General features: G+C 45.1%; 1 protein-coding gene across 3 annotated transcripts in view; it reads right to left on the minus strand.

Annotated features, from left to right (window-relative positions):
• Window positions 1-532: 532 nt before the first annotated feature.
• The window catches only part of TNMD (tenomodulin), a 29092-nt gene continuing 14553 nt past the window's right edge, over window positions 533-15071 (minus strand). For 2 of the 3 annotated variants that reach the window (XM_014599246.3, XM_006265998.4), the window contains 4 exons: window positions 14698-14799; window positions 10575-10728; window positions 6239-6411; window positions 533-5340 (listed from right to left, as the gene is read on the minus strand). In XM_014599246.3, the coding sequence (XP_014454732.1) occupies window positions 5131-5340; window positions 6239-6411; window positions 10575-10728; window positions 14698-14799 (639 nt within the window). In that variant the 3' untranslated portion in view covers window positions 533-5130. The remainder of the gene's footprint in view (window positions 5341-6238; window positions 6412-10574; window positions 10729-14697; window positions 14800-15071) is intronic. The other variant, XR_009463946.1, reaches the window with a different exon arrangement.

Genomic DNA, 15071 nt, shown 5'->3' on the forward strand with positions numbered 1-15071 from the left:
CAGTGTCACATCTTACAATCGTGTTGGGAAAGATTGTGTCATTGCACTGGATTATTAATGTGAGTGCACCAGTGAGGCCATATATTATTGCTCATCCCTTTTGCATTTGTAGTACTGGTGAACCTTTGATGATGTTTGCGCACTACTTTCAGAGTTTAACTCTTTGATATTTACTTTCCTTGGGATTTTGAGCAGTGAGTAGTTTCCTTTGATGGAAACACTGGTCTGATGCCAGAACAAAGTCTAATAAATAGAATTTTAAAAAAAGGAATGAAGAAATTCTGCTTCGGGGTATAAAAGGATCCGCATGTTTCCTGACACTAACAATGTAACCGGACTGGATATGCCTCATTAAGATTTAAGCTTCAGATGGTAGGAGCCAAAGAGGCAATTCTGTATCCAGCCAGGCAGAGCTCTGGGGTAGATTTGCTTTTGGAACTGGATAAATGAGTAGAGATTGACGCTGGCACAGGAAAACAGCTTATTCCTTGGACTCTAGAAGCTATAATTACAAATGGGTCTTGCAAATGGGTTGTGATTCTGCTGGAATTATAAGGAAAGGTGGGGATTTTTATTTTGTGTATGCATTAGTAAAGCATTCAAGAAAAGTGCTCACTGAATCCAAGAGAGGGGCAGACTGATAACAGTTCAATCTCTTCATTTCTCTTGGGGCTGGCCAAGGATGTTATCTTAAAGATACAGCAGAATCCCAGCAATGTAGATCTAAACATTCGGAAGCGCATTTGAACTACTTCTCTGGACTATTGACAGTTTCTCACCACCACTTGGAAGTTATGTTGTAGCAAATTCAGTAGCTGTTATCAAAGAGAATAATGATAAAGGTTCTACTTCAAGGTTTTATATCAAGAAGACCACACATGGGAAAGCAGACACACATTTCTCCTGAACAGCACGCATCACAGGATGTTTGCCTTTTGTCATGTACCATTCAGTAGCCAATGCACTCCTCCCGTTTCTAAGACAAATGCTTTAAAGGGTGAAAAAGAAGGGACTTTGATCATTAGCCCATAACATGGTTACATGCTGAATGTATCATTTGTCTCTGATTGGTAATGATGGACTGAAAGTGTCTTTGTAACTGGTAGGCAAAAAATTGTCCATGGTGTTTGTTGTCCTGTTTTTCTGAATGTTGTAGGTGGAGCATTCAAGTCGTTCAACAATGACTCTGTTGAAGAGACATGCTCTTGGGAAACCAACACACTGAACTGCAGCTCTGGAGCCTTACCTCTGCCCCCAAAGCCTGCTCTCTCACCATAAGCAAGTTGCATCATCACCTTGTGCCTTATTTTCCTCTCTGTCACATGGGTATAACGGGACTTTTCTTCTTCCTGAGCTATAGGGCTGTTTAAGACAAGCTTGTCCAACATCCCGCCAAGCCATTTTCTGAGGCCTGAGGTGCTGCAACGGGAAACGAAAGTAAACACTGTTTATATTCATTCCCACCCCTTGTCCCTCCTCCAGCCCCTCAGCAGCTTCCTAATGGCTGCTGAAGGGCTGGAGAAGAGACAAGGTTTCCACACGCACCGCATCAGCTTGACGTTGCTGACGCAGTGCGGCTCCTCCCCTCCCCCCTCATTTCACGGTGTCCCTTCCTAGCCCTGCCCCTCCCTTCCTCATTTGCATGTTGGCCCCGCCCCACCCCGCGCCAATTCCCACCAGCCACGTGTGCTGGAGCAGCTCGCGGTGCAGCGGTCAGGTGGGTACAGGGGTCATAGATGCCGGCTTGGAGGGGTGCTGTGGCCGAGCCTGTGGGAGGTCCTCCTGCCACTGCTGCTGTGGCTGTTGGGGTACCACTCCTGCCTCCCCACATCCCCCCACGCCCGCAGACATCGCGTTGGGGGTAGTGAGTCATGGGCCCCGGGGAGGGAGGGAGCCCTGCCAGTCAGGCTCGGGCTCGGGCTTAGGCTGCTCCAGGAGAGAGGGAGTAGGGGGGTGTCCCTGCATGTCCTGCACCCTGCTGTAAGGTCCCCACATGTCCCCCTGGCTGCTGAGTCCAGGTGCGCAAGTGTGGGAGCATCCTCGAGGCCGCCCAGGTGGCAGGGAGGACAAGGCGGGATCAGGCAGTGCCCCTTGATCCCTGCACCCCTAGGCCATGGCTGGACTGGACAGGCCATGCGAGTACCCACTCCTGCCCCTCCTGCTGGATGTCACCCCGAGAAAGCGCCTGCAAATAAGAAATTAAAGATCTGTGATGCATTTCAACCAAGTATTTGAAAACTAAGAGGCATGAAACCATGATAATAGAAAGCTCTGCTAAACTGTGGAAAAATCAGATCCCTGCAACAATTCTCTGGAGTAAATATAGCACAATGTCAACAGCAGTTTTGCATTAAAAAATTATTTTTACTCCTCTGCAAATTGTGGCTTTCCATGTGGACAAAGGCAGGGAATTAAGGGTGCAGCTGGGTGGTACACTCCTTTCCAGCACTGCTAGGGGATGTTTAAAATAAAACAGTGCTACCAGACCAAATTGTTTTTATTTTGGATTTTAAACCACATTTCCAGACCCATTGCATTGCCAGTTACTGCAACTTCATTGGTGTCAAAGGTCACATGAGATCACTTCCTGATGTGATACCACTTCCTGTGAGGTCTTTGAATATGGCTCACCAGTCTACTGGGTGATAAAAAGTTCATGATCTGGCCCCACATTCAAAAAGGTTGGACACCCCTGGTTTAATAGCTCGGTGGTATAGCCCTGACTAGAGCTCTGAAGTGGGTAATGTCTCATTGCTTCCCAGGGTTGTGAAAGTAAATTAATTGTGGAAGGTGGAAGGCACCAGTTCATGATGAGAGGACTGATTTAAAACCCTAGTGGAATCTGGATGGAGTGTCGTCCTCGCTTAGGCTAGGGACAGACATTACACATACACCAGTGTAAGTGATCAGAAACTGGTTTAAATCTGTAACAACAGATGTTCAGTGCACATAAACCAGTTTGAAAATGGCTGAAACCAGTTTGAGATAAACGTGGTGGAATGCAGTATCAGACATAACTGATTTGGCTCAAATTGGTTTATGCAATGTCTGTCCCAGACCCCTTGATGGTTTAAGTTAAACCAGGCTCCCCAGCATCCCAGCATGCTGTCTGGAATGGGCAGGGTGCTCTGCTTTACAGCAGGGTTGGCCCTTCCCCTCTGCTCCCTGGCTGCAGCTCCAGCAGAGACTGCAGGCACCTGCCTAGCTTCTGCTCACCCCTCCCCTCTAAGCAGGGGTCCCCCATCCCCTCTGCCTTACACAGATACATAGCATTAGCTAGCAGACCACATGCTGGCTTCGGTCCATGCTGTGGCAGACTGGACAAAGGCAGAATCAACAGGTAGCTGGTAATGTCCCTCTGTTGTTTTCTAAAGGGGGTGATAAACACTGAGTTAGGGGTGATACACACTGTTATCAATTCCCTGGTGGGCTGCTCAGGAGGGGGTGGGGAACTCTTGTCCTGCCAGAGCGTGGTCACACCCCCCTCATCTCAGCACTATGGAAGGGAAGGGAGGGCTGCTTTAGCACCCCTTGGTTTCTGGTCTGAGCCACTGCAGGCATGTGCCTACATTTTTTCAGTCCATGGGGGATGTCTTTATGATTACAAACTGGTTTAGCCCAGCCAGGCTAGACTAACCTGCAAAGATTGAGTCAATTTAGGCTCAGGATTTTGAATGTCTTTCCCTAGCCTTAGAGCTTCACTAGAGGCCTATACAGCAGCTTCTGTTTGTCTTGTTGCAGTCTACGTTCACCTCCTCCCTGATCTCCCACATGTCGTCTGCTTGGAACGAGGCAGCCATTTCAAATGATTTTCCCTTGCCTGACCTCAGAGAGGCTACACCTATTTGTAGTTACACAGGCTCTTCCTTCCATGGCTTTAACTCCTGTTGATATATAAAAACTCTTAATGCCTTATTTTGGGCTTATATGTGCAACTTGATTCCTGCCTGTGCACCTGCGTGTGATTTAAGCTCTCAATATGTCTTCTGCAGCATCTCTGTACCCTGAGTTCTTTCTAGGTACAGTCTTCACAGAGTCACTGATGAGAGGCACTAGAGGGAAGAGGTAGAAGTTTCTGTATCAGCCATCTGGCACTGTAGCTTTTCACTAAGAGTGGCAGAATTTGTGTGTCCCTTCAGATCAATGGTCCTCCCAGCCCTGCCCATGGGGGAAGATTTTTCCTTAGGAATGGAAGTGAAAAGCAGTGTCCAATCAGAATGGCAGGGGGTAAATTAAGCAGGCAAGATGTAATTATTCAAGTTGGAAACCAGCCAGGACTGTGGGTTTAAGACATCTCCTTTTGGGAAAAGTATCATGGGATATTGTAATGACCACAAAAGGGACAAGTACCTGCTCTTGGATCTCATCCAAAAGGTAGCAACTGTTGTAGATCAGCATCTCTGAGCACTGTGTTGAGGACACACTGATTTGGTGCTGACCATAGTGGGCAGAGTACCAACTTTCAAACCATCAGCACTTTTTCCTTCAGCACCTGGTTTTAGGCTGAACTAATGGCCCCTGGTAATTCTACAAGAGTCCTTTCCATATGATTTCTACTTCTAGAGATTTGTCAGTGGTATAGCCTGTCAGCCTGTAAATTGTAAAGGGATCATTTATAGGAATAGTGATAACTGGCTAAAGAGGGAGCAATATGGAACCTTTGTCCATAGCTAGCTGAACCCACTCAGCAACCTGTCACTTGAGCCAGGCGCAAAGTTGCACAATTAGATCACCTTTCAAGCCCATTCAGTATCATTAACTGCCACCAAACAACTTTGTTTCCTTTGCAATCAGTCAAATAATGTGTTTATTGTTTGTCTCATTTCTTACTGCTCAGCACAAACCCCAACCCATGAAATATAGCTTTTGTCAACCCTCTGGGTGCTGTCTGTGGGCACTGTGCTGATGGCAGGGGACTTTTGGCTGTTCTTGCTTAGAGCAGGGTGCAGTATCCAGCTGTAATCAAGCAGTTAATGACCTACACTTTAGCTACTGGTAATACAAGATAACTTGTAACATGGCAAGGCTAGGATACAGGTAGCATGCAAGTACTCAGAGGCTGTGGTTTCCTCTCTACAGTGAGAGCATATATCTGTTGTTGTTCCATTGCTTTGCTAGTTGTGAGCATCCCTATACACGCCCTAACATGCGTGCTATCCACCAGTTACATGGCATGATGATTCGGCAGATAACCCTTCCTCCCTGGTAGCAGTAGGGGTAGGGGTAATACCCCAGCAGAGGTTCACACACCCGCTGGCAGTAGCGGTTGCCCCGGCGACACTGAGCGCAGCAGTAGCCCCTTTCATCCCACAGGGGGTGGAACTCGAGTCCGTTCTCTGACTGGAAGAAGAAACAAAGCAGGAGAGTGTGAGGGAGGAGTCCCTGAGAGGGGTCTAGGCATCTTCAGGGAGCTGCTGCTGACATGTTCCTGCTGGCATGTTGCTCCTTTAGCATCTAGTCAAATGGCCCAATGGGTAGACTGGGCAATCCCTCAGAATTTGGTACTTCTGTGAGAAGGCAGCAGCTAGTAAATCCAGCTCATGTAGGACAGCTATAATGTAGCTCTAAGGAAAGCAATGTGAGCACAGCACTGAGCAGACAGAAGAAGAAGGGAATACGATGATACTGTGTCTGGGAATTTTTGTGCAAGCAAAATTGCTTCTTACGATATCCTGTCAGTCGTTTGGTATGGGGCTCTCATTACTATGATATCTGAGTGCCTCACAAAATCACTGGGAGGCAGGGAAGCATTATCCCTATTTTACAGCTTGGAGGTTCAAAGTGCAGGTTTTGTGACTCACACAGGCAGTCTTTGGCTGACCCAAGAACTGACCCCTTCTGCCCCTGAGGTGTCCTGAGTAGCAGTCTGTTGGACCTCTTTTTATTCCTATTCCTTATGCTGCTGAGTCAAATATGATAGAGGATAGCAACACCTCTATTTTGTTAATGATGAATTAGTCCAACTATCATGATCTACTCTGAGCTAACTATGTTTCAGTAGCTAAACAACTGGTACGACAGCTCCACATCAAACTCATTTCATCCTTGTTTATTGGGATTCTTCTTTCAATGAAGTGCTTACTGTTCTCTTAGATAGTTCAGGGTCTTATGTCAGGCAGGGAGATGAGAGACAGGTTTTCAAACAGGCCATATTATATAGTCTAACATTCTTTCGTTACAAATTCAGCCCCATTGTTAGATACTGACAGTTGCTCAATAATTATTCCTGTGGACTCACATAGTCGTTTACAGGAAGATCCTCTTCTGTCAGCTGCCGAGCCTGGCGTTTTGCCCCTGGCCTTGCTGCCCTATCCACATGATGCTTATTCTGTTCCTTGTCCCAGTCTTGCTTGTTCACAAGCATCTGGACATCATCTTCCCCACCATTGTCAAAGTCATGGAATTCAGGAGCTAAAAGCAACAGGCCAAACAATCATTGTAAGCCACTGCTGAGGAAAGATCTTAGGAAGGTAAGCTGTCGACGGTGTGTTCCTCTAAAATAATATGGCTGAGTGCTCCAAGAAACCTGAAAACAACAATAAACACCACCCAACGTCCCCCCACTACCCCAATAGTTTTACATTATACAAACTGGAAAATGAGAAAATGTCTGGTGTGTTGCTGTGATAATGAGCAGGGGAAGAAACTGGTCCCCACTGAGAGCTGGCACTTTCACAGGTTTAACTAAGTGTAAATGCAGGTCTTAGATTTTACACCCAGGGTCCATTTCTTCATGGTCCCACAATGGTATTAGCCTACACTGCTACAGATACGCCAATTGTGAGGCCTAATGATAGCCAATGGAAAACAGCAAGACAAAAAGGACTTAACTCAGGAACTCAGTGGCTACATTTTTTCTGTTAAGTGCAGCAAGCAGGTGTTTTATTAGGCTCTGAAGACAGTATTAAGTTACTTAGTAATTTGAATGGAAAATGAAATACTAAGAGATAGTAATCTGTGTCAGTGCAACTGGGTAGACTGGTGTTCTTTGGGTGTGTGAACTGGTGCTGAATGACATGTAGAGGTATAATTCCCATCAATATTGGCCCCTTCTCAAGGGACAATGTGATGTGTGTAAAAGGCTGAATCAATTCATAGTACCCAAATGGTAAAATATGCTACCTGTGAGGTGTTCAGCCAAGTGGAACTTGTTCCAATGATGTAATGTTTTAAGTCATCACAGTGTGGTACAGTCAGGTGGCTTGTGGGTGGAATTTGCTTTAAATTACATGGCAGTGGATATTTTCATGCTGCAGTTTAACTGGGCTTGGCAACAGAGCATCTCTCTTTCTACTTCACGTCCAGACTCTTAACAGCTATCAGTCCAAGCACAAGTTCCTGTTCTCTTTTTAAATAATGTAATACTATTTTCCAGTATGCTAATACTTTTTCATCTGAGGCTCTCAAAGAGTTTTAAAAAATGAATTATCATTTTGCAGAAGGGAAACAACCACTAACATGTTAGGTGAGTTGTCTAACATCACATAGTGACAAAGTCTAGATGTTGCACTTTATGTTGCACTTTATGTCAGTGAGCAATACACATCAACCCTCATCAAGACAGAATCCGAGGTTGAGGAAGTAGAAGGATTGTGGGTTAGGCTACATGGGGGGCAAGGAGAAAGGGATTTGGTGGTAGGGGTCTGCTACAGACCCCCACACCAAGGGGAAGAAATAGATGCGGGGCTCCTGAGGCAACTCTCGGAGACCATAAAAGCTAAAGAGGCGGTAGTCATGGGGGACCTAAACTACCCGGACATCTGCTGGGAGACGCAGACAGCAAGGTCCCATCGCTCATGCAGGTTTCTAACTTGTGTACAAGACCTCCACCTGACGCAGGAGGTGCATGGTCCCACTAGGGGGAATGCCATACTGGATCTGGTATTGGCAACGGGAGATGACATGATAGGGGACCTCCAGATCGGTAGCTATCTGGGAGACAGTGATCACCTTATAATAGAATTCAACATAAGACGGCGAGTGGGTAAGGTAACTAGTAGGGTGAAAGTGCTAGACTTTAGGAAAGCTGATCTCAATGCACTCAGGCGATTAGTCAAGGAAGCACTGCAGAGTAGGAGTTTTGATGGGATGGGAGCCCAAGAAGGGTGGCTGTGCCTAAAGGAATCGATCCTTCGGGCACAAAGCAAGACAATCCCCGAGCGAGGCAAAAGAGGGAAAGGGGCCAGGAGGCTTCCATGGCTGACCAGAGAAATCCAGGGCAGCCTAAGGGCCAAAAGGGGAGCACATAAAAAGTGGAAACAGGGTGAATATACCTCCTCTGCTCGTGCTTGTAGGGAGGCAGTTAGGCAGGCCAAAGCTACCATGGAGCTGAGGATGGCAACCCAAGTAAAGGACAACAAGAAATTGTTTTTTAGATATACTGGGAGTAAAAGGAAGGCCCAGGGAGGAATAGGACCGCTGCTAAATGGGCAGAAACAATTGGTGACAGATAGGGGGGACAAGGCTGAACTCCTCAACAAGTTCTTTGCCTCAGTGTTCCTAAGTGAGGGACACGACAAGTCTCTCACTGGGGTTGTAGAGAGGCAGCAGCAAGGCGCCAGACTTCCATACGTAGATCCTGAGGTGGTGCAGAGTCACTTGGAAGAACTGGATGCCTTTAAGTCGGCAGGCCCGGATGGGCTCCATCCGAGGGTGCTGAAGGCACTGCCCGACATCATTGCACAGCCACTGGCGGGAATATTCGAATGCTCGTGGCACACGGGCCAAGTCCTGGAGGACTGGAAAAGGGCTAACGTGGTCCCCATTTTCAAAAAGGGGAGGAAGGAGGACCCAGGCAACTATAGGCCAGTCAGTCTCACCTCCATCCTTGGTAAAGTCTTTGAAAAAATTATCAAGGCTCACATTTGTGAGAGCCTGGCAGGGCAAATTATGCTGAGGGGAAACCAGCACGGGTTCGTGGCAGGCAGATCGTGCCTGACCAACCTAGTCTCTTTCTATGACCAGGTTACGAAACGCCTGGACACAGGAGGAGGGGTGGATGTTGTATACTTAGACTTCAGGAAGGCCTTCGATACAGTATCCGACCCCATACTGGTGAACAAGTTAAGAGGCTGTGATGTGGATGACTGCACAGTCCAGTGGGTGGCGAATTGGCTAGAGGGTCGCACCCAAAGAGTCGTGGTAGATGGGTCGGTCTCGACCTGGAAGGGTGTGGGCAGTGGGGTCCCGCAGGGCTCGGTCCTTGGACCGATACTCTTTAATGTCTTCATCAGCGACTTGGACGAGGGAGTGAAATGTACTCTGTCCAAGTTTGCAGATGACACAAAGCTATGGGGAGAAGTGGACACGCCGGAGGGCAGGGAACAGCTGCAGGCAGACCTGGATAGGTTGCACAAGTGGGCAGAAAACAACAGGATGCAGTTCAACAAGGAGAAATGCAAAGTGCTGCACCTAGGGAGGAAAAATGTCCAGCACACCTACAGCCTAGGGAATGACCTGCTGGGTGGCACGGAGGTGGAAAGGGATCTTGGAGTCCTAGTGGACTCCAAGATGAACATGAGCCAGCAGTGTGACGAAGCCATCAGAAAAGCCAATGGCACTTTATCGTGCATCAGCAGATGCATGACAAATAGGTCCAGGGAGGTGATACTTCCCCTCTATAGGGCGTTGGTCAGACCGCAGTTGGAGTACTGCGTGCAATTCTGGGCGCCACACTTCAAGAAGGATGCGGATAACCTGGAGAGGGTACAGAGAAGGGCAACTCGTGTGGTCAAGGGCCTGCAGACCAAGCCCTACGAGGAGAGACTAGAGAAACTGGACCTTTTCAGCCTCCGCAAGAGAAGGTTGAGCGGCGACCTTGTGGCTGCCGATAAGTTCATCACGGGGGCACAGAAGGGAATTGGTGAGGATTTATTCACCAAGGCGCCCCCAGGGGTTACAAGAAACAATGGCCACAAGCTAGTAGAGAGCAGATTTAGACTGGACATAAGGAAGAACTTCTTCACAGTTCGAGTGGCCAAGGTCTGGAACGGGCTCCCAAGGGAGGTGGTGCTCTCCCCTACCCTGGGGGTCTTCAAGAGGAGGTTAGACGAGTATCTAGCTGGGGTCATCTAGACCCAGCACTCTTTCCTGCTTATGCAGGGGGTCAGACTTGATGATCTATTGAGGTCCCTTCCGACCCTAACATCTATGAATCTATGAATCTATGTTCTACTTTCCCTTAACCTATTCCAACTGTTTGGCACTGTCCCCTGCAAGGAACCAAGAAACGAATGCTTTTTTTTGTTATGTTTGAACCCATTCCACAGAAGGTATGGTGGTGGAGGGCTGTTAATGAAAGACAGATTGGCTTTTTGCAGGCAAAAGGCCTGACAAGCTCTAATAGTGGTTGATTTGTCATGGCTGTAATAAAGAACCTGTCTATATTCATTTATGTGATTTGCAGCTCATCTGTGAAAACTTTCTCCATGCCAGCTCTTAGCATGCAAGACTTCAGGAAGGGAAGACAAGAACAGGTTGTTGACTACACAGTGCTGTTCCTGGAGAGAGGGATAGGTTAAGGCATTTGCAGCTTAGGACACATGCTGCAGGAAGGATGAAATGGACTATTTTACCTGTTATCAAAGTTGGGTGGATCCAGTGTATGGTCACATTTTTGCAAATGTCAAAAATTTTGGAGTTCTTTAGGAATTCTTTGTTTTCAATAGGTTTTTCTCCTGGAATCCAGACCATGGATTGCTCAAAGTAGGTTGTTGTAATGACATTTCCCTGAAAAATGAATGCAATTTCATTTTGGCATATTGGATTTTAACCCTCATGCTCCTTCTACAACTCCTCAGGTTCCCTTGCTTCTGCCTCAACCAGTTAGAGCAGTTCAGAGGTTGCACTGTGCTTTTAAAGCTCTAGAATTTTGTCCACTTTGTTTCATGGGCAAATTTTGACCTTTGGTCTTTTGCTGGTGTAATGCCAACTAATCCCAATGGAGTTGTTCCTGATTTGAATGAGAGTTAGCAAATTAGTTGCTTTCTGTACTTCCTTTGTTTGTCCAGTACTAGTTTCTCCCCTTCCCTATCTCACTTCCAAAGCCTTCTCCTCCTGCCATCTGAAACAAGTTGCCTCCCTCCACCTCATCACTTCTCCAACTCATTTCAAACTTCAGATTAAAACATCTGTACCTGTTAATTTCTCTCTCCTTCTGTTTCTGATTTTGTGATCAAGCACTAATTTATTCCTTGCATGATTCCTTTGCAGCTCTGATTTGTGTAATGTACACATCCCCTATATTACATTGCTTGGTAATGTTTTTTGGCATTCTGATTTTATGAAAGATGATATAAAAAGATTATTGGATTGGACTGCACTGAGCAAACTGAAGTGTATATGGAGAACCCTGGTGTGCTACTTCTGCATGTTCGTGGTGGTGATATCCAAAAAGTAAATTATGGAACAAATATAGAGCTACTTGGAAAACTGATTTTTCAATATTAAATATGTTTTGTGAAGGTGTTTCATTTGTGTAGAATATTTTTTAAATCTTTTGGTCACCACCAAAAATTATCTAAGTAATTGAAAACTATTTTTTGGCAGAACTCTAGAGAAAACATTCCATTTGACAGTTTTTGAGGATTACCTGATTTTTTTTCCATTAAAATTTCCATTTAACTGAAAAGTCTTGTTATAGAATTAAAAAAAGGTTTCACTTCCTTCAACCAAATTGAGGCCCATGTAATGAATTCCAGTGTACCTCCTGCCTGCTGCCAGCTAATCCATCTCTGGAAAGTGTTCCCTTCATTATAAATCTGGAAGCAGTTTCAAACAGCTTTGAGAGAATTGTTTCCTCCTTTCACCTTCCCCCACATTGCTACATGTGCTCAAGGTTCAGTGTAAGCAATATTAAGCAGGTCCAAGGTCCAATATTTGACTATATTCCCCTACAAAGGCCTGCCTGTGACTTTCCTTTTCCTAATGGAAATGCTTAGCCTTCACTTGCAGATATGGAAGTGCCAAGGACACCAGACCTGAAAAACATGATGTTTTAATGTGCAGCATACTTTTTTTATAATGATTTTAATGGTTGTCATTATTGTTGATCATAAAAGAACCTGGCCTTGTTGAAGGAGAAATAAAACTATATATTCCCGATAAAAAAGTTTAAAGTCTCTCTAAACCTTCATAACATCTGTGATGGATCCTGTGTTAGGCGGCATGATATTAGAAAAGATGGTATAGTGCAGGGGTGGGCAATTATATTGGGTGGAAGGCCACTTACTGAGTTTTGGCAAGCCGTTGAGGGCCACATGACAGACAGCCAGGGGCAGATAAATATTAATTTTCTAAATTTTTAGGGGCCCTGTGGGCCAGATAGAATGGCCTGGTGAGCCGCATCCAGCCCACAGGTTGCATTTTGCCCACCCCTGGTCTGGTGGATGGGGACCTGGGGATACTAGGTTCAGTTCCCTGCTCCACTACACATTTCCTTCAGCAAGTCACTTAGGGTACGTCTACATGTGCGCTTTAATGCACATTAGCCTATTTTAATGTGCATTAAAGCACCATGTAAACCCCCCCTGTGCTTTTTACTTAATGCACATTAAAATAGGCTGATGCACATTAAATGTCACTTAAAAAGTGTGTGCTTTAGTTAATGAGCATTAAGCCAGGCCAATGCACATTTTTTTAGTACCTCACAATGGAGGTATTAGATTTAATGTGCATTAACTGTTACTCTCATCAGTGTCTATTTGGAAAACAGCACTTCCCTATAATGCAGGGAGGTTGTGCAGTTAAATGCATGAATGATTGGATGTGCTCAGCTACTTCTGGGATAGGGCTGTATCAGTTCTTACACAGCTCTGATTTGGAGTGGACTACAAACCCAAGCATTGATCCTGACCATGTTGGTACCATTTGTAATCTACAATGGCCATTGCTTGTTTTGTCTTGCAGAGAAATGCAGTGGCACTGCAGACCAGACATATGTCTCCCTTGGTGATGACTTACCATTAACTAAGGAATAAGGGTCTGATCTGGCTCCCAGGGTATTGAGAGAGACTGGTCCCTAAAGAAGCAGAGATGAGGACCAGGATGCTGGCTGTGGCAGGGCATCGCCTCCAAGGTCAGATTAAGCGTGAAAACCTACATCTTCCTGGAAAACTGAACACAGAATAAAAAATGGATCCTGTATCCATTTAGCATGGTAGGCAAGGTGTCCTGCTTGGCTCACCTGAATTCTACTGTAAAAATTTTCAGGCCTTGGAGATTTTTCCCCACTGAAAGGGTATTTAGTGGGCTGAGTTCCATGCACAGAGTTTGTGCAATAATAAAGGGACTCTGTTTGGGCTCCAGAAACTGGATTTTTATTTACATGCAGTGTACTTTTGAGCTGCTGCTTATAGCCATGTAATGCATTGTCCACTCAGAACTGTTACACAATCATGGAGTATGGAGTTTTCCAGAAGCTTATTGGCGTCATCTTTCAAATTGCGTCCCCTGCCCACCCTTCCCCTCCTTTAAATTGTGCCCCCCCACTTGGGCTGGATACAATGTCTTGACCAAAAGAGTCCCTGTCTGTGCCATTTCTTGAGTGTATTGGGAGGACATTCTTCTGATAAGCCTAACTGAGATTTCGGGTTGTACTATATGTATTAACTCCTATTCCATGGCCCTTTTCACTGCACCTTGGGATCTGCAATCTATTTATCTATTTATGGTTCATCCTGCAGCCTATTCTGTGTCTAAAGTGGCCTGTAAGTCCCAGTTTTAGTTTTCAGAAATACTAAATGCCCCACAAACAGGAAAGTAAGCATGGGGCACTGATCCATGATCTGGTCGGTGCTGCACTGTTTCACCTTCTGAATGGCTTTTTTCTCCCTCTGTTGCTGCAAACTGTGCATCACCAGCTGCCAAAGGATGATGCAGAAAATTTGGTGTGTGGGGGAAAGAAGGCTGTCTGCTCAGCATTTGCATGTGTGCTCTTCCTCTTCAAAAGCCAGGCAGATTTGTAGAAAAAAAGTTACTAGACCTTATGTCTAAATTTATCTCCTTGGGTTTTGCACCTTCGTTCTCTATCCTGATTAATGTTTTGTTAAAGATAAAGTAATTTTTTAATGATGAGAACGCAAAAGCTCTATTAGAGTCTCATGAAACAACCAACAAATCTGTTTCTGAAGCCTTAGAAGGAGAGTCCCTCAGGAATTAGGCTGTGATTTAGAAAAGTACTTCTGCACATGCTTAATTTTAAGCACATGTTGAAGTTCTGTTGGCTTCTGTGAAATTTCTGTCTGTGCTTAAGTGCTTTCCTGAATCACATTTCCTAAATGTGGCTGCTCTTTTAATTCACATATTTTGCATAAGTCCTTTACAGAGAGCAAGGCAGATCCTTATTGGAAAACTGATTCGATTGATTCTTGGCATCTGCTAATCCTGAGCTGTCTTGTGGCCTTTTGACTACAACAGGATTATTGTTCTTGGTCTTTGGTATTGTGCTGAGGGGGATTTTTGTCTGTCTTCTGTCTAATCCAATCTTTGAATTGTTAATTTTTCCAACAAGCCTCTGTAACAAGATACCTTTATAAAACCAACACAGTGCTCATATATGTTTTAGTAGCAAATTAATAGGGAAGGATGGAACAGATGGAATTCCAGTGAGAATACTAGTCTGTTTTCCAGAGAAATTTATCAAAGTTAGTTTCACATGGAGTAGCTTATGCAGATTTTTATAATATTTTATTTACATACCTCAAGTTCCTGTATCTCAGCCTCTGTAGTTTCAGGTATTACTTTAGTCTGAGTTTTGATGAGGCATTTTTGTAGTCCCACAAAAAAGATGCCAGTTATTCCCTAAAGCAACAACAGCCACATATACACAGACTGTCAAGTTAAGGAAATACAAAAGCTTAAATAGCAGCATAAAAATGTAATTGATTATTCACTCTTTTGTTAGGATTCTGTCCAGCAATGGTTCTAGGAAGTACCAAAGATTTTTTTTCTAAGGGATGTTGCAACGTATGGGTTTGGACAATAGGGCTAGTTACAAATGGCTAAAGGCAGGGATTCATAAAATTCTGCTCCAATCTCCTTGTCCTTATAACTGTCACCTGCTCTAGTGGTCA

This window comes from Alligator mississippiensis, chromosome 8, assembly GCF_030867095.1.
Source record: "Alligator mississippiensis isolate rAllMis1 chromosome 8, rAllMis1, whole genome shotgun sequence".
Lineage (NCBI taxonomy): Eukaryota > Metazoa > Chordata > Crocodylia > Alligatoridae > Alligator > Alligator mississippiensis.